Source organism: Oncorhynchus gorbuscha, linkage group LG10, assembly GCF_021184085.1.
Source record: "Oncorhynchus gorbuscha isolate QuinsamMale2020 ecotype Even-year linkage group LG10, OgorEven_v1.0, whole genome shotgun sequence".
Taxonomy (NCBI): domain Eukaryota; kingdom Metazoa; phylum Chordata; class Actinopteri; order Salmoniformes; family Salmonidae; genus Oncorhynchus; species Oncorhynchus gorbuscha.
The window spans coordinates 96,077,100-96,098,167 of NC_060182.1; the positions used below are offsets into that span (position 1 = coordinate 96,077,100).

At 47.0% G+C, this 21,068-nt stretch overlaps 1 protein-coding gene across 2 annotated transcripts in view; it reads right to left on the reverse strand.

Moving 5' to 3' along the window:
- Nucleotides 1–5,020: 5,020 nt before the first annotated feature.
- LOC124046801 (papilin-like) overlaps nt 5,021–21,068 on the reverse strand; it is a 78,679-nt gene continuing 62,631 nt past the window's right edge. For both annotated transcript variants that reach the window (XM_046367558.1, XM_046367560.1), the window contains 8 exons: nt 16,597–16,801; nt 15,944–16,120; nt 15,091–15,241; nt 13,399–13,479; nt 10,234–10,435; nt 9,394–9,469; nt 6,273–6,393; nt 5,021–5,767 (listed from right to left, as the gene is read on the reverse strand). In XM_046367558.1, the coding sequence (XP_046223514.1) occupies nt 5,349–5,767; nt 6,273–6,393; nt 9,394–9,469; nt 10,234–10,435; nt 13,399–13,479; nt 15,091–15,241; nt 15,944–16,120; nt 16,597–16,801 (1,432 nt within the window). In that variant the 3' untranslated portion in view covers nt 5,021–5,348. The remainder of the gene's footprint in view (nt 5,768–6,272; nt 6,394–9,393; nt 9,470–10,233; nt 10,436–13,398; nt 13,480–15,090; nt 15,242–15,943; nt 16,121–16,596; nt 16,802–21,068) is intronic.

Sequence of the window (21,068 nt, forward strand, 5' to 3'; positions counted from 1 at the left end):
CCTGGACCAGCCCACATTGATGTTGACCCCAGACACCACTATATAACTCACCTGGACCAGCCCATGTTGACCCCAGACACCACTATATAACTGACCTGGACCAGCCCACGTTGACGCCAGACACCACTATATAACTCACCTGGACCAGCCCACATTGATGTTGACCCCAGACACCACTATATAACTCACCTGGACCAGCCCATGTTGACCCCAGACACCACTATATAACTGACCTGGACCAGCCCACGTTGACGCCAGACACCACTATATAACTCACCTGGACCAGCCCATGTTGATGTTGACCCCAGACACCACTATATAACTCACCTGGACCAGCCCATGTTGACCCCAGACACCACTATATACCTCACCTGGACCAGCCCACGTTGACCCCAGACACCACTATATAACTCACCTGGACCAGCCCATGTTGATGTTGACCCCAGACACCACTATATAACTCACCTGGACCAGCCCATGTTGACCCCAGACACCACTATATACCTCACCTGGACCAGCCCACGTTGACCCCAGACACCACTATATAACTCACCTGGACCAGCCCACGTTGACCCCAGACACCACTATATACCTCACCTGGACCAGCCCATGTTGATGTTGACCCCAGACACCACTATATAACTCACACCACTATATAACTCACCTGGACCAGCCCATGTTGACCCCAGACACCACTATATAACTCACCTGGACCAGCCCACGTTGACCCCAGACACCACTATATAACTCACCTGGACCAGCCCATGTTGATGTTGACCCCAGACACCACTATATAACTCACCTGGACCAGCCCATGTTGACCCCAGACACCACTATATACCTCACCTGGACCAGCCCATGTTGACCCCAGACACCACTATATAACTCACACCACTATATAACTCACACCACTATATAACTCACACCACTATATAACTCACCTGGACCAGCCCACGTTGACCCCAGACACCACTATATAACTCACCTGGACCAGCCCATGTTGACCCCAGACACCACTATATAACTCACCTGGACCAGCCCACGTTGACCCCAGACACCACTATATAACTCACCTGGACCAGCCCATGTTGACCCCAGACACCACTATATAACTCACCTGGACCAGCCCACGTTGACCCCAGACACCACTATATAACTCACCTGGACCAGCCCATGTTGACCCCAGACACCACTATATAACTCACACCACTATATAACTCACACCACTATATAACTCACACCACTATGTCCTTCTGTAGCTCAGTTGGTAGAGCATGGCGCTTGTAACGCCAGGGTAGTGGGTTCGATCCCCGGGACCACCCATACTACATGCATGTATGCACACATGACTGTAAGTCGCTTTGGATAAAAGCGTCTGCTAAATGGCATATATTATTATTATTATATATTATTATATATTATATAACTCACCTGGACCAGCCCATGTTGACCCCAGACACCACTATATAACTCACCAGCCCACGTTGACCCCAGACACCAAAAATAGATTTGTGTAGTGGTTGAAAAACAAGTTTTAATGACTCCAACCTAAGTGTATGTAAACCTCCGACTTCAGCTGTACATAGAGTACAAAGTAATGTCTCTGCGGTATTTTTAAAAAATTGTAGTTGGTGAGACACCATTGAGACTTGGGTCTGTGTCAACATGAACATAAAATAAATACAAGATTAATCAAAACAACTATCACTATACTATATATACAAAAGTATGTGGATCCCCTTTCAAACTAGTGGATTTCATTCTACTGACAATGTTTGTCTATGGAGATTGCATGGATGTTCAAAAGTATGTGGATCCCCTTTCAAACTAGTGGATTTCATTCTACTGACAATGTTTGTCTATGGAGATTGCATGGATGTTCAAAAGTATGTGGATCCCCTTTCAAACTAGTGGATTTCATTCTACTGACAATGTTTGTCTATGGAGATTGCATGGATGTTCAAAAGTATGTGGATCCCCTTTCAAACTAGTGGATTTCATTCTACTGACAATGTTTGTCTATGGAGATTGCATGGATGTTCAAAAGTATGTGGATCCCCTTTCAAACTAGTGGATTTCATTCTACTGACAATGTTTGTCTATGGAGATTGCATGGATGTTCAAAAGTATGTGGATCCCCTTTCAAACTAGTGGATTTCATTCTACTGACAATGTTTGTCTATGGAGATTGCATGGATGTTCAAAAGTATGTGGATCCCCTTTCAAACTAGTGGATTTCATTCTACTGACAATGTTTGTCTATGGAGATTGCATGGATGTTCAAAAGTATGTGGATCCCCTTTCAAACTAGTGGATTTCATTCTACTGACAATGTTTGTCTATGGAGATTGCATGGATGTTCAAAAGTATGTGGATCCCCTTTCAAACTAGTGGATTTCATTCTACTGACAATGTTTGTCTATGGAGATTGCATGGATGTTCAAAAGTATGTGGATCCCCTTTCAAACTAGTGGATTTCATTCTACTGACAATGTTTGTCTATGGAGATTGCATGGATGTTCAAAAGTATGCGGCCTTTAAATGAGTGGATTTGGCTATTACAGCCACACCCGTTGCTGACAGGTGTATAAAATCGAGCACACAGCCATGCAATCTCCATAGACAAACAGTAGAATGGCCCTTACTGAAGAGCTCAGTGACTTTCAACGTGGCACTGTCATAAGATGCCACTTTCCCAACAAGTCAGTTCGTCAAATTTCTGCCCTGCTAGAGCTGCCCCGGTCAACTGTAAGTGCTGTTATGGAAACGTCTAGGGGCAACAACGGCTCAGCCGCGACGTGGTAGACCACACAAGCTCACAGAACGGGACCACCGAGTGCTGAAGCACGTAAAAATCATCTGTTCTCGGTTACAACACACAGATAGACATAGAGACAGACCAACACACAGATAGACAGACCAACACACAGACAGATAAAGAGACAGACAGATAGAGACAGACCAACACACAGACAGATATATAGAAACAGACCAACACACAGATATATAGAGACAGACCAACACAAAGACAGATATATAGAGACAGACCAATACACAGACAGATAAAGAGACAGACCAACACACAGACAGATATAGACAGACCAACACACAGACAGATATACAGACAGACCAACACACAGACAGATATACAGACAGACCAACACACAGACAGATATACAGACAGACCAACACACAGATAGACAGACCAACACACAGACAGTTATACAGACAGACCAACACACAGACAGACCAATAGACATATATATAGAGACAGACCAACACACAGACAGACCAACACACAGATAGACAGACCAACACACAGACAGATAAAGAGACAGACCAACACACAGACAGATATAGACAGACCAACACACAGACAGATATACAGACAGACCAACACACAGACAGATATACAGACAGACCAACACACAGACAGATATACAGACAGACCAACACACAGATAGACAGACCAACACACAGACAGTTATACAGACAGACCAACACACAGACAGATATAGAGACAGACCAATAGACATATATATAGAGACAGACCAACACACAGACAGACCAACACACAGATAGACAGACCAACACACAGACAGATAAAGAGACAGACCAACACACACAGATATAGAGACAGACCAACACACAGACAGATATATAGAGACAGACCAACACACAGATAGATATAGAGACAGACCAACACACAGATATATAGAGACAGACCAACACACAGATAAAGGAAGAGCAGACTCTTTACTAGTTTAATTGAATGACATATTAGTTTTATTGAATGACACCAGAAAGTCACACAGACGTGGCGATGACCGATAACATGGACAGTAAATATGATTCATCTATGGGACAACAAATGGCACTGTCCAATATGGCCGCTCTCAGGTAAACAACATCTGGGATTATAGTCAAGATGAAAAGTTATAAAAGCTATAGGTCAAGCATGTGTGTCGCTGTGTGAGAGAGGTATCTGTGGTAGCGCAGTGTGGCGATAGTGGGCTTGATATATACAGTATTTGCGTGTGTGTGTGTGTGTGTGTGTGTGTGTGTGTGTGTGTGTGTGTGTGTGTGTGTGTGTGTGTGTGTGTGTGTGTGTGTGTGTGTGTGTGTGTGTGTGTGTGTGTATGAAGTGAGCTCTAAAAGTATTGGGACAGTGACACATTGTTGTTGTTTTGGCTCTGTATTCCAGCACTTTGGATTTGAAATGATACAATGACTATGAGGCACAAATATCATAACCCCCCTTGTAATGGTGAGAGGTTAGCATTTCATATCATACCCCTACGACATGCTAACCTCTCACCATTACAATAACAGGGGAGGTTAGCATTTCATATCATACCCCTACGACATGCTAACCTCTCACCATTACAATAACAATGGAGGTTAGCATTTCATATCATACCCCTACGACATGCTAACCTCTCACCATTACAATAACAATGGAGGTTAGCATTTCATATCATACCCCTACGACATGCTAACCTCTCACCATTACAATAACAATGTAGGTTAGCATTTCATATCATACCCCTACGACATGCTAACCTCTCACCATTACAATAACAAGGGAGGTTAGCATTTCATATCATACCCCTACGACATGCTAACCTCTCACTATTACAATAACAGGGGAGGTTAGCATTTCATATCATACCCCTAACCTCACCATTACAATAACAGGGGAGGTTAGACATGCTAACCTCTCACTATTACAATAACAGGGGAGGTTAGCATTTCATATCATACCCCTACGACATGCTAACCTCTCACCATTACAATAACAGGGGAGGTTAGCATTTCATATCATACCCCCACGACATGCTAACCTCTCACCATTACAATAACAATGGAGGTTAGCATTTCATATCATACCCCTACGACATGCTAACCTCTCACCATTACAATAACAGGGGAGGTTAGCATTTCATATCATACCCCCAAGACATGCTAACCTCTCACCATTACAATAACAGGGGAGGTTAGCATTTCATATCATACCCCCACGACATGCTAACCTCTCACCATTACAATAACAGGGTTTGTGTGTTTGTGTGTGTTTGTGTGTTTGTGTTTGTGTGTGTGTGTGTGTGTGTGTGTGTTTGTGTGTGTGCGTGTGTCTGTCTTTGCTCCATGGGATGTTGTTAAGCTTCTTTGTTTCTCACTGGCTCATCTCAGCTTCCTTCTCAGGGTTGAAGCGTCACCTAGCCAGGCGGCTGGCTGTGGGCGGGCCAGCGCGCGGGGCTGTGGGCGGGGCAGCGCGCGGGCGGGGCAGCGGGCGGAGGGCAGCAGGGGTGGGCATGGCTAGACGTCCCTGGACGTTCCTCGGGTTCTTACCTCGCTGCAGGGTGGGTGTGCAGGACGCCGTAGGGGGCGGGGCGGCGGACATGGACTCTGGCCCGGTGGGCGTGGTCGGCAGCGCTGGTCCCCTGGCGCCCGCCGGTTGAGCCCCTTGAGCTGCCGCGCTGCACCGTCAAGACCTTGCTCATGTCCTGACCTGTTCCCGGCTGACTGGGTTGACTCAGCTGAATCGTCTGGATTGATTGGCTACTGGGTTGGCTCATCTGGTTGACCTGGGCACCGGGGCACGTCCTTTGGCACTCGGCAATCGTCAGGAAGTTGTTGTTGTTGCCGTGGCAGCCGCCGTACCAGAAGTGGGAGCAGCTGGAGGCGGTGACGTCGTAGAAGTATCGGCCCGTCCAGCCACTGCAGGAGCCGGCCGCCTTGGGCAGAGAACAGGTGGTTCTGGGAACTACAGAGAAACAGGAAGACATGTCACACTTCTCTCCTTTTAGTCCATTAGAACATCAACCAATGAACATAAACAAAAGGTGCTACGAGAAAAGTGTAAAAAAGTTTTTTCGTGTTTTATATTAATATAATGTCGTATTCAAGGCACACCAATAACGAATGAACAATAACTAAACCGCTACTGTCAGTCTTTCTATTGAGCAGAGATAATACACCCCTCCCTCACCGCACCTATTCTTTCTTCCCCTCACCCTCCTCCCCTCGTTCCCTTCTCCCTCCTCCCCTCGTTCCCTTCTCCCTCCTCCCCTCGTTCCCTTCTCCCTCCTCCCCTCGTTCCCTTCTCCCTCCTCCCCTCGTTCCCTTCTCCCTCCTCCCCTCGTTCCCTTCTCCCTCCTCCCCTCGTTCCCTTCTCCCTCCTCCCCTCGTTCCCTTCTCCCCTCATTCCCTTCTCCCTCCTCCCCTTCTCCCCCCTCCTCCCATTCCCTCATCCCCCTCCCCTGTCCTACCGTTGTATGGTGGGTTGGGGCAGCCCTCTCCATTGGGACCGGCGGCTACGAACATACGGTCGAAACAGCACCCGTAGGTGGTCAGGCGACACTGGATACTGTTCTCAGCTGGAGGAGGAGCCTGGGAGGAGGAGAGAGGAAGAGAGCGAGACAGTAAGAGCCAGTGAGAGAGAGACAGAGAGACAGAGAGAGAGAGACAGAGAGACCCCTATCAGATCACAGCAAAATCACAGTCTACTTAAACAGAGCAATACTCAAATCATGAGGCATCAAAGCCAAAGGAACTGAATAATATTAAGAAATACTATAGATGGAAGGAAAGTAGTGTGGATACCTACCAAAAAACAATTAGGCAACAACACATTGAATCCCTTTCAGACAACTAGAGGTCAACTGAATATGATTTTTTTTTAGTGGCGATACCAATAATCGGAGGACCAAAAAAAGCCGATACCGATTACATCGGACAATTTTTATACGTACAGTTGAAGTCGGAATTTTTTATTTTATTTCACCTTTATTTAACCGCTGCAGCAATCGGTTAGCTGCTCAGATAGCAGATGTTTGAAGTTGGTGAGGGAGACGGGTGTTACGGGTGGGTGTTGCCATCGTGACCAGTGAACTGAGATAAGGCGGAGCTTTACCTAGCATGGACTTGTAGATGACCTGGAGCCAGTGGGTCTGGCGACGAATATATAGCGAGGGCCAGACGACTAGAGCATACAGGTCGCAGTGGTGGGTGGTATAAGGTGCTTTAGTGACAAAACGGATGGCACTGTGATAAACTGCATCCAGTTTGCTGAGTAGAGTGTTGGAAGCTATTTTGTAGATAAGATTACAAATGCTTAGATTGGAGTCATTAAAATTCGTTTTTCAACCACTCTACAAATGTCTTGACAAGTCGGTTAGGACATCTACTTTGTGCATGAAAAATCCTACAATGTGATTTTCTGGATTTTTTTTCTCATTTTGTCTGTCATAGTTGAAGTGTACCTACGATGAAAATTACAGGCCTCTCTCATCTTTTTAAGTGGGAGAACTTGCACAATTGGTGGTGACTAAATACGTTTTTGCCCCACTGTATGTAAGAATGCTGTTCATTGACTCTGCATTCAAAACCGTACCTTCTCCGCTGTGCAATCTGGTTTCCGAGCCGGTCACGGGTGCACCTCAGCCACGCTCAAGGTACTAAACGATATCATAACCGCCATCGATAAAAGACAGTACTGTTCAGCCGTCTTCATCGACCTGGCCAAGGCTTTCGACTCTGTCAATCACCATATTCTTATCGGCAGACTCAGTAGCCTCGGTTTTTCGGATGACTGCCTTGCCTGGTTCACCAACTACTTTGCAGACAGAGTTCAGTGTGTCAAATGGGAGGGCATGCTGTCCGGTCCTCTGGCAGTCTCTATGGGGCCACAGGGTTTGATTGTGCTTTTTTTGCGAGTGTTAAATCATCCCCCGTTTGGTGAAGTGATTTGGTGATACATTAACAGGCACCGCATTGATTATATGAAACGCAGAACAAGCTAGTTAACCTAGTAATATCATCAACTATGTGTAGTTAACTAGTGATTATATGAAACGCAGAACAAGCTAGTTAACCTAGTAATATCATCAACTATGTGTAGTTAACTAGTGATTATGTGAAGATTGATTGTTTTTTTATAAGATATGTTTAATGCTAGTTAGCAACTTACCTTGGATATGGAGAGAGGGGGAACATAAGGTTTTGATAGAGAGAAAGAGAGAGAGAGAGAGAGAGAGACAAACAAGGTTTTGATAGAGAGAAAGAGAGAGAGAGAGAGAGAGAGAGAGAGAGAGAGAGAGAGAGAGAGAGAGAGAGGACATATGGTTTTGATAGAGAGAGAGAGGGGGACATGAGTTTTTGATAGAGAGAGAGGGACATGAGGTTTTGATAGAGAGGGGTTATAGGATTGAGAGGGGCTCAGGGAGGAGGTTATAGGATAGAGAGGGGCTCAGAGAGGAGGTTATAGGATAGAGAGGGGCTCCGAAATGAGGTTATAGGATAGAGAGGGGCTCAGAGAGGAGGTTATAGGATAGAGAGGGGCTCAGAGAGGAGGTTATAGGATAGAGAGGGGCTCCGAAAGGAGGTTATAGGATAGAGAGGGGCTCAGAAAGGAGGTTATAGGATAGAGAGGGGCTCAGAGAGGAGGTTATAGGATAGAGAGGGGCTCAGAGAGGAGGTTATAGGATAGAGAGGGGCTCAGAGAGGAGGTTATAGGATAGAGAGGGGCTCAGAGAGGAGGTTATAGGATAGAGAGGGGCTCAGAGAGGAGGTTATAGGATAGAGAGGGGCTCAGAGAGGAGGTTATAGGATAGAGAGGGGCTCAGAGAGGAGGTTATAGGATAGAGAGGGGCTCAGAGAGGAGGTTATAGGATAGAGAGGGGCTCAGAGAGGAGGTTATAGGATAGAGAGGGGCTCAGAGAGGGGCTCAGAGAGGAGGTTATAGGACAGAGAGGGGCTCAGAGAGGAGGTTATAGGATAGAGAGGGGCTCAGAGAGGGGCTCAGAGAGGAGGTTATAGGATAGAGAGGGGCTCAGAGAGGAGGTTATAGGATAGAGAGGGGCTCAGAGAGGAGGTTATAGGATAGAGAGGGGCTCAGAGAGGGGCTCAGAGAGGAGGTTATAGGATAGAGAGGGGCTCAGAGAGGAGGTTATAGGATAGAGAGGGGCTCAGAGAGGAGGTTATAGGATAGAGAGGGGCTCAGAGAGGAGGTTATAGGATAGAGAGGGGCTCAGAGAGGAGGTTATAGGACAGAGAGGGGCTCAGAGAGGAGGTTATAGGATAGAGAGGGGCTCAGAGAGGGGCTCAGAGAGGAGGTTATAGGATAGAGAGGGGCTCAGAGAGGAGGTTATAGGATAGAGGGGCTCAGAGAGGAGGTTATAGGATAGAGAGGGGCTCAGAGAGGAGGTTATAGGATAGAGAGGGGCTCAGAGAGGAGGTTATAGGATAGAGAGGGGCTCAGGGAGGAGGTTATAGGATAGAGAGGGGCTCAGGGAGGAGGTTATAGGATAGAGAGGGGCTCAGAGAGGAGGTTATAGGATAGAGAGGGGCTCAGAGAGGAGGTTATAGGATAGAGGAAGTACAGGTCCTTACTTGAGGAACATATTCCAGACAGTCTTCCCTGTTGGGCCTCTGTGATACAGTCACACCATCCCTGCAACATCCATACCTGGGGGATTTAGTCAGACAGAGAGGGAGGGATTTAGTCAGACAGACAGAGAGGGAGGGATTTAGTCAGACAGACAGACAGACAGACAGACAGACAGACAGACAGACAGACAGACAGACAGACAGACAGACAGACAGACAGACAGACAGACAGACAGACAGACAGACAGAGAGGGGGGGGGTAGTCAGACAGACAGAGAGGGAGGGATTTAGTCAGACAGACAGAGAGGGGGGATTTAGTCAGACAGACAGAGAGGGAGGGATTTAGTCAGACAGACAGAGAGGGAGGGATTTAGTCAGTCAGAGAGGGATTTAGTCAGACAGACAGGGGGGGAGGGATTTAGTCAGACAGACAGACAGACAGACAGACAGACAGACAGACAGACAGACAGACAGACAGACAGACAGACAGACAGACAGACAGACAGACAGACAGACAGACAGACAGAGAGGGAGGGATTTAGTCAGTCAGACAAAGGGAGAGGGATTTAGTCAGACAGAGGGGGATTTAGTCAGACAGAGAGGGATTTAGTCAGACAGACAGAGAGGGAGGGATTTAGTCAGTCAGACAGAGAGAGAGAGAGGGAGGGAGAGTTTGAGCAGAGAACCGTGCCCAAGCCCATGTTAAAAATAACACTGATCTGTGACCAAAATGTATGTAGGCTTGTACGGTAGACCCCATAAAGACAACAACTTGCTGGTGGTACTGAAGGGTAGTCTGGACAGAGCTGTGTGTGTGTGTGTGTGTGTGTGTGTGTGGTCTACCTGGTGGTTGCGCAGAAAGCCTGCTCGGGGCGTGGAGCCCAGCGGGACACCTGTGGGCAGCCTAGACCCCCTGCCCCCCCAGCTGCCGTGGCGCCGTCTGGGCAGCAGCCGTAGTAGGACTGGCTACAGTGTTGGGCCGGCCCGAAGCCGTGAGGGTGGTACACTGTGCTGGTCTGGGGGTCAACACTGTCTGGTCTGTGGACTGACAGAAACATGGGATTACGTGGGGACCTTGGTGAGAGTGGGAGAAGGAAGAATGGTCAATGGAAGGAGAACTGCTGTCAGAGAGTACAGCTCACACAGGGGCCAGGGGTTAAGGGTTAGGGGTCAGGGTAGAACACGTCAATGGAAGGAGAACTGCTGTCAGGGAGTACAGCTCACACAGGGGTCAGGGGTTAAGGGTTAGGGGTCAGGGTAGAACACGTCAATGGAAGGAGAACTGCTGTCAGAGAGTACAGCTCACACAGGGATCAGAGGTCAGAGGTCAGGGTAGAACATGTCAATGGAAGGAGAGCTGCTGTCAGAAAGTACAGCTCACACAGGGGTCAGGGTTCAGGGTAGAACACGTCAATGGAAGGAGAGCTGCTGTCAGAAAGTTCAGCTCACACAGGGGTCAGGGGTTAAGGGTTAGGGGTCAGGGTAGAACATGTCAATGGAAGGAGAGCTGCTGTCAGAGTTAAACATCAGTCTTGTCAGAGAGTACAGCTCACATAGGGGTCAGGGGGCAGAGGTCAGGGCAGAAAGAGACTGGATCACAGTAATGACTACTGTTAGTAGAACCACAGTGAGAGAACACACAGCATGGACAAACTATCAACAGCACAGCAACGTGATGACAGATCACACGGAGAACTAGTCACATAGAGAACACACAGCAGAGAGATATCACACAGAGAACTAGTCACATAGAGAACACACAGCAGAGAGATATCACACAGAGAACTAGTCACATAGAGAACACACAGCAGAGAGATATCACACAGAGAACTAGTCACATAGAGAACACACAGCAGCGAGATATCACACAGTCCACACCGGCGCTCACTTACACATATTTGAATCAGACCGACAAAAGCCCACGGACCCCCCCAGAAAACTTGTCCGTCAGAACAGGATGATTAGTGGGGGCAGTGAAAAGATGGACAGATGGTGAGTAGAAGTAGATTATATTGAAGATTAGGTGAGAAGGGGAGAGAGGAGAAGTGAGACTGGATCACAACCCCACACACTGTGATGTGTTCAGCTACGATGCTTTTTGGTGACAGAACTGGTTCACGGAATGAATGGATGAATTAAAAACAGAGTATCTGTGATATCAGGAGATACCTGGATGAAAGACAAGGACAAGGACAAGATGACTTGGACAGATAGATACCTGGATGAAAGACAAGGACAAGGACAAGATGACTTGGACAGATAGATACCTGGATGAAAGACAAGGACAAGGACAAGATGACTTGGACAGATAGATACCTGGATGAAAGACAAGGACAAGGACAAGATGACTTGGACAGATAGACAGATGGATGAAAGACAAGGACAAGGACAAGATGACTTGGACAGATAGACAGATGGATGAAAGACAAGGACAAGGACAAGATGACTTGGACAGATAGATACCTGGATGAAAGACAAGGACAAGGGGACTTGGACAGATAGATACCTGGATGAAAGACAAGGACAAGGGCAAGATGACTTGGACAGATAGACAGATGGATGAAAGACAAGGACAAGGACAAGATGACTTGGACAGATAGATACCTGGATGAAAGACAAGGACAAGGACAAGATGACTTGGACAGATAGATACCTGGATGAAAGACAAGGACAAGGACAAGATGACTTGGACAGATAGACAGATGGATGAAAGGACAAGTGGACTTGGACAGATGGATGAAAGGACAAGTTGACTTGGACAGATAGATACCTGGATGAAAGGACAAGGACAAGTGGACTTGGACAGATAGACAGATGGATGAAAGGACAAGGACAAGTTGACTTGGACAGATGGATGAAAGGACAAGGACAAGTTGACTTGGACAGATGGATGAAAGGACAAGTTGACTTGGACAGATGGATGAAAGGACAAGGACAAGTTGACTTGGACAGATAGATGAAAGGACAAGGACAAGTTGACTTGGACAGATAGAACCTGGATGAAAGGACAAGGACAAGGGGACTTGGACAGATAGACAGATGGATGAAAGGACAAGGACAAGATGACAGGGACAGATAGATACCTGGATGAAAGACAAGGACAAGTGGACTTGGACAGATGAATGAAAGGACAAGGACAAGTTGACTTGGACAGATAGATACCTGGATGAAAGACAAGGACAAGTGGACTTGGACAGATAGATATCTGGATGAAAGACAAGGACAAGTGGACTTGGACAGATAGATACCTGGATGAAAGGACAAGTGGACTTGGACAGATAGATACCTGGATGAAAGACAAGGACAAGTTGACTTGGACAGATAGATACCTGGATGAAAGACAAGGACAAGTGGACTTGGACAGATAGATACCTGGATGAAAGGACAAGTGGACTTGGACAGATAGATACCTGGATGAAAGACAAGGACAAGTGGACTTGGACAGATAGACAGATGGATGAAAGGACAAGGACAAGATGACTTGGACAGATAGACAGATGAATGAAAGGACAAGGACAAGATGACTTGGACAGATAGACAGATGAATGAAAGGACAAGTGGACTTGGACAGATAGACAGATGAATGAAAGGACAAGGACAAATTGACTTGGACAGATAGACAGATGAATGAAAGGACAAGGACAAGTTGACTTGGACAGATAGACAGATGAATGAAAGGACAAGGACAAGTTGACTTGGACAGATAGACAGATGAATGAAAGGACAAGGACAAGTGGACTTGGACAGATGAATGAAAGGACAAGGACAAGTGGACTTGGACAGATAGACAGATGAATGAAAGGACAAGGACAAGTTGACTTGGACAGATAGACAGATGAATGAAAGGACAAGGACAAGTTGACTTGGACAGATAGACAGATGAATGAAAGGACAAGGACAAGTTGACTTGGACAGATAGACAGATGAATGAAAGGACAAGTACACTTGGACAGATAAATCAAAGGACAAGGACAAGTGGACAGAAGGATGAAAGAATGAGTCGGCTACCTGTGGCATGGTCTGGCATGTAGGGAGTGAAGCCATACTGTGTGTTGTCATGTCCTCTGGGATCCTGCATACTGGGGGTCGCTGGACAGAGAGATGGAGACAGGCATAAATATATAGCCAGCTATAGTAGACTGGGGGTCGCTGGACAGAGAGATGGAGACAGGCATAAATATATAGCCAGCTATAGTAGACTGGGGGTCGCTGGACAGAGAGATGGAGACAGGCATAAATATATAGCCAGCTATAGTAGACTGGGGGTCGCTGGACAGAGAGATGGAGACAGGCATAAATATATAGCCAGCTATAGTAGACTGGGGGTCGCTGGACAGAGAGATGGAGACAGGCATAAATATATAGCCAGCTATAGTAGACTGGGGGTTGCTGGACAGAGAGATGGAGACAGGCATAAATATATAGCCAGCTATAGTAGACTGGGGGTCGCTGGACAGAGAGATGGAGACAGGCATAAATATATAGCCAGCTATAGTAGACTGGGGGTCGCTGGACAGAGAGATGGAGACAGGCATAAATATATAGCCAGCTATAGTAGACTGGGGGTCGCTGGACAGAGAGATGGAGACAGGCATAAATATATAGCCAGCTATAGTAGACTGGGGGTCGCTGGACAGAGAGATGGAGACAGGCATAAATATATAGCCAGCTATAGTAGACTGGGGGTCGCTGGACAGAGAGATGGAGACAGGCATAAATATATAGCCAGCTATAGTAGACTGGGGGTCGCTGGACAGAGAGATGGAGACAGGCATAAATATATAGCCAGCTATAGTAGACTGGGGGTCGCTGGACAGAGAGATGGAGACAGGCATAAATATATAGCCAGCTATAGTAGACTGGGGGTCGCTGGACAGAGAGATGGAGACAGGCATAAATATATAGCCAGCTATAGTAGACTGGGGGTCGCTGGACAGAGAGATGGAGACAGGCATAAATATATAGCCAGCTATAGTAGACTGGGGGTCGCTGGACAGAGAGATGGAGACAGGCATAAATATATATATCCAGCTATAGTAGACTGGGGGTCGCTGGACAGAGAGATGGAGACAGGCATAAATATATAGCCAGCTATAGTAGACTGGGGGTCGCTGGACAGAGAGATGGAGACAGGCATAAATATATAGCCAGCTATAGTAGACTGGGGGTCACTGGACAGAGAGATGGAGACAGGCATAAATATATAGCCAGCTATAGTAGACTGGGGGTCGCTGGACAGAGAGATGGAGACAGGCATAAATATATAGCCAGCTATAGTAGACTGGGGGTCGCTGGACAGAGAGATGGAGACAGGCATAAATATATAGCCAGCTATAGTAGACTGGGGGTCGCTGGACAGAGAGATGGAGACAGGCATAAATATATAGCCAGCTATAGTAGACTGGGGGTCACTGGACAGAGAGATGGAGACAGGCATAAATATATAGCCAGCTATAGTAGACTGGGGGTCGCTGGACAGAGAGATGGAGACAGGCATAAATATATAGCCAGCTATAGTAGACTGGGGGTCGCTGGACAGAGAGATGGAGACAGGCATAAATATATAGCCAGCTATAGTAGACTGGGGGTCGCTGGACAGAGAGATGGAGACAGGCATAAATATATAGCCAGCTATAGTAGACTGGGGGTCGCTGGACAGAGAGATGGAGACACACACACAGAGAGACAGCATGTTCTCACCTTGTGGGTGGTAGCAGGGCTGTGTGTTGCACGTCTCCAATGTGAGGGGTTTGGGGACAGAGTTACAACGTTCCACTGGGTACAGGTTCCTCTCTCTGTCAGAACACATCACCTGGCGCTCACGCAGACCTGACTCACAGCTCTTAGAGCACTGGAGACGGGGGAGGAGAGGAGAGGAGGAGGGGAGGAGACGGGAGAGGAGGAGAGGAGAGGAGGAGGAGAGTAGGAGAGGAGACGGAAGAGGAGGAGAGGAGAGGAGGAGAGGAGGAGAGAGGAGGAGGAGAGTAGGAGAAGAGAGGAGATGGGAGAGGGGGAGAGGAGGAGGAGAGTAGGAGAGGAGACGGAAGAGGAGGAGAGGAGAGGAGGAGAGGAGGAGAGAGGAGGAGAGTAGGAGAAGAGAGGAGATGGGAGAGGGGGAGAGGAGAGGAGGGGAGGAGGAGAGGAGATTTGGAGAGGAGGAGAGGAGAGGAGGAGGGGAGGAGGAGAGGAGGAGGAGAGGAGACAGGAGAGGAGACAGGAGAGGAGAGGAGGAGAGGAGAGGAGGAGACAGGAGAGGAGGAGGGGAGGAGGAGGGGAGGAGGAGAGAAGGAGGAGAGGAGAGGGTAGGAGGAGGAGAGGAGGAGAAGAGGGGAGGAGGAGGATGGGAAGAGGGTAGGAGGGTAGGAAGAGGGGAGGAGGAGGGGAAGAGGGTAGCAGGTTAGGAGTAGGGTAGGAGGAGGGGAGGAGGAGAGGAGGAGAGGAATGATGTGAGTGTTTAAGCATGCGTGTATGTATGTGTGTGTCTGAGCTTGAGTGTGTGTTAACTGTGTGTGTTTGTGTGTGTAACGTCTGTCTGTCAGTCTGGGCCACTCACCAGTCCCCAGTCTCCAACGTGCCAGCTGACAGCCAGTAGGCATACAGGCATGGAGCAGGGCTGGGCAGCTACAGGGCGGAGTGAGGCGGAGCAGGAGGTGTCTGCTAGCTGGACTGATGCTTCTCCTACACACATCACCTCTCTGGACTGATCCCCTGTCCCACATGTTACTGAACACTGCAGAGTAACACACCACAGTTAGACTGAACCCGGCAGAGAACCAGTCCGTCTGAACCCGGCAGAGAATAATAATAATAATAATAATATATGCCATTTAGCAGACGCTTTTATCCAAAGCGACTTACAGTCATGTGTGCATACATTCTACGTATGGGTGGTCCCGGGAATCGAACCCACTACCCTGGCGTTACAAGCGCCATGCTCTACCAACTGAGCTACAGAAGGACCACAGACTGAACACAGCAGAGGACCAGTCAGACTGAACCCGGCAGAGAACCAGATCAGATTAATCAATCAGATTAATCACATCAATTATTGTCTGTTCTTCAAATAAATGGATGTGCTTTATGTACAGAACATTCAAAGAGAGACATACAAACAATTCACGAATACGATAGTTTAAGGAATTCACTCCAACCATGGTGACACTCTACGTATGACTCTCTCATTAGTCAACCCTCTTCAGTACCTACCAAGCTCCAGGCAGAGGCCCTCCAGGAGGCACACCGCTGCATGCTACAGGTCTGCAGGGTGGGCGGGGCTGGAGTGTAGGCTGCACAGACGCCGTCCTCCACCACGCGGGGCCCCGATGCATCATGGGAGACACACTGTACGCTGCGCACCTGGGAACCACCGCCGCACGACACTGAGCATGCGTTCCACTCACCTGTTGTCCAGCTAACAGGAAGTAAAGAGAGACAGGAGTTAACGTTTTGATGTTACTTAGCCCTGAGACACGGCTGTAAACTCCTATGGCAGGGAGTCAAACTCAATTCATGGAGGGCCCAGTGTCACCTGGTTGTCTAGGTCTTTCGTTAATGAGTGGGGAACTCTCCTCACCTGGTTGTCTAGGTCTTCATTGATGAGTTAGGACCTCCCCTCACCTGGTTGTCTAGGTCTTCATTGATGAGTTAGGACCTCCCCTCACCTGGTTGTCTAGGTCTTCATTAATGAGTTAGGACCTCACCTCACCTGGTTGTCTAGGTCTTCATTAATGAGTTAGGACCTCCCCTCACCTGGTTGTCTAGGTCTTCATTAATGAGTTAGGACCTCCCCTCACCTGGTTGTCTAGGTCTTCATTAATGAGTTAGGACCTCCCCTCACCTGGTTGTCAACCTCACCTGGTTGTCTAGGTCTTCATTAATGAGTTAGGACCTCACCTCACCTGGTTGTCTAGGTCTTCATTAATGAGTTAGGACCTCCCCTCACCTGGTTGTCTAGGTCTTCATTAATGAGTTAGGACCTCACCTCACCTGGTTGTCTAGGTCTTCATTAATAAGTTAGGACCTCCCCTCACCTGGTTGTCTAGGTCTTCATTAATAAGTTAGGACCTCCCCTCACCTGGTTGTCTAGGTCTTCATTGATGAGTTAGGACCTCCCCTCACCTGGTTGTCTAGGTCTTCATTAATGAGTTAGGACCTCCCCTCACCTGGTTGTCTAGGTCTTCATTAATGAGTTAGGACCTCCCCTCACCTGGTTGTCTAGGTCTTCATTAATGAGTTAGGACCTCCCCTCACCTGGTTGTCTAGGTCTTCATTCTTTAGGACCTCACCTCACCTGGTTGTCTAGGTCTTCATTAATGAGTTAGGACCTCCCCTCACCTGGTTGTCTAGGTCTTCATTAATGAGTTAGGACCTCCCCTCACCTGGTTGTCTAGGTCTTCATTAATGAGTTAGGACCTCCCCTCACCTGGTTGTCTAGCTCTTCATTGGACACAAATGGAAAGGATAAAACAACCAGCAGCCACTCTGCCGTCCAGGAAGTGAGTTTGACAGCCCTGTCCAATGGCGTGTCTCTGAGTGTACAAACATGTCTGAGGGTTAGAAGCTATTCTATTCCTGGTCAGACTCAGTACTGTAGCCACAAACCCCTCCACCTGCAGTTACCCACACCACAACCCCAGGTCCCCTCCACCCACAGCTACCCACACCACAACCCCAGGCCTTCTCCACCCACTGCTACCCACACCACAACCCCAGGCCCACTCCACCCATAGCTACCCACACTACTGTAGCCACAAACCCCTCCACCTGCAGCTACCCACACCACAACCCCAGGCCCCCTCCACCCGCAGCTACCCACACCACAACCCCAGGCCCCCTCCACCCGCAGCTACCCACACCACAACCCCAGGCCCCCTCCACCCGCAGCTACCCACACCACAACCCCAGGCCCCCTCCACCCGCAGCTACCCACACCACAACCCCAGGCCCCCTCCACCCGCAGCTACCCACACCACAACCCCAGGCCCCCTCCACCCGCAGCTACCCACACCACAACCCCAGGCCCCCTCCACCCGCAGCTACCCACACCACAACCCCAGGCCCCCTCCACCCGCAGCTACCCACACCACAACCCCAGGCCCCCTCCACCCGCAGCTACCCACACCACAGTCATAAGCTGATGCTACAAACCTCAAAGCAAGTAACTAATCAGGAGGGCTATTCCAGGTTACTACCCCTCACTGGTTAGGATAGACTTTAACACACTAAAGTCAACAAGCAGGGTTGAATACACATAAAACAGACAGTTGGCTGACAGAGGTTTCCTGCGATCATATACATACACATAGCAACACATAGCAACACATAGCAACACATAGCAACACATAGCAACACATAGCAACACATAGCAACACATAGCAACACATAGCAACACATAGCAACATAGTGACCCTAGACACTGGTACTTTACTAAGTTAATACTAATATATACACACTAGTACTCTACTGGGGTATATACTGATATATACACACTAGTACCCTACTGGTATATACACACTACTACTCTAGTGATATATACACACTAGTACGCTACTGATATATACACACTACTACTCTACTGATATATACACACTACTACTCTACTGATATATACACACTACTACTCTACTGATATATACACACTACTACCCTACTGATATATACACACTACTACTCTACTGATATATACACACTACTACTCTACTGATATATACACACTACTACTCTACTGATATATACACACTACTACTCTACTGATATATACACACTACTACTCTACTGATATATACACACTACTACTCTACTGATATATACACACTACTACTCTACTGAGTTAATACTGATATATACACACTAGTACTCTACTGAGTTAATACTGATATATACACACTAGTACTCTACTGGGGTTAATACTGATATATACACACTAGTACTCTACTGGGGTTAATACTGATATATACACACTACTACTCTACTGGGATATACACACTAGTACTCTACTGATATATACACACTACTACTCTACTGGTATATACACACTACTACTCTACTGGTATATACACACTACTACTCTACTGGTATATACACACTACTACTCTACTGATATATACACACTAGTACTCTACTGATATATACACACTAGTACTCTACTGATATATACACACTAGTACTCTACTGATATATACACACTAGTACTCTACTGATATATACACACTAGTACTCTATTGATATATACACACTAGTACTCTACTGATATATACACACTAGTACTCTACTGGTATATACACACTAGTCCTCTACTGATATATACACACTAGTACTCTACTGGGGGTTAATACTGATATATACACACTAGTACTCTACTGGGGGTTAATATTGATATATACACACTAGTACTCTACTGGGGTATATACTGATATATACACACTAGTACCCTACTGGTATATACACACTACTACTCTACTGGTATATACACACTAGTACTCTACTGAGTTAATACTGATATATACACACTAGTACTCTACTGATATATACACACTAGTACTCTACTGATATATACACACTAGTACTCTACTGATATATACACACTAGTACTCTACTGATATATACACACTAGTACTCTACTGATATATACACACTACTACTCTACTGGTATATACACACTACTACTCTACTGATATATACACACTACTACTCTACTGAGTTAATACTGATATATACACACTAGTACTCTACTGAGTTAATACTGATATATACACACTAGTACTCTACTGATATATACACACTAGTACTCTACTGATATATACACACTAGTACTCTACTGATATATACACACTACTACTCTACTGGTATATACACTACTACTACTCTACTGATATATACACACTAGTACTCTACTGAGTAAATACTGATATATACACACTAGTACTCTACTGGGGTATATACTGATATATACACACTACTACTCTACTGAGTAAATACTGATATATACACACTAGACACACTAGTCTCTAAGAGCTGTGAGTCTTTCTAGGGAAGTCTCTAAGAGCTGTGAGTCTTTCTAGGGAAGTCTCTAAGAGCTGTGAGTCTTTCTAGGGAAGTCTCTAAGAGCTGTGAGTCTTTCTAGGGAAGTCTCTAAGAGCTGTGAGTCTTTCTAGGGAAGTCTCTAAGAGCTGTGAGTCTTTCTAGGGAAGTCTCTAAGAGCTGTGAGACTTTCTAGGGAAGTCTCTAAGAGCTGTGAGTCTTTCTAGGGGACCTCTAAGAGCTGTGAGTCTTTCTAAGGAAGTCTCTAAGAGCTGTGAGTCTTTCTAGGGAAGTCTCTAAGAGCTGTGAGTCTTTCTAGGGAAGTCTCTAAGAGCTGTGAGTCTTTCTAGGGAAGTCTCTAAGAGCTGTGAGTCTTTCTAGGGAAGTCTCTAAGAGCTGTGAGTCTTTCTAGGGAAGTCTCTAAGAGCTGTGAGTCTTTCTAAGGAAGTCTCTAAGAGCTGTGAGTCTTTATAGGGAAGTCTCTAAGAGCTGTGAGTCTTATAGGGAAGTCTCTAAGAGCTGTGAGTATTTCTAGGGAAGTCTCTAAGAGCTGTGAGTCTTTCTAGGGAAGTCTCTAAGAGCTGTGAGTCTTTCTAGGGAAGTCTCTAAGAGCTGTGAGTCTTTCTAGGGAAGTCTCTAAGAGCTGTGAGTCTTTCTAG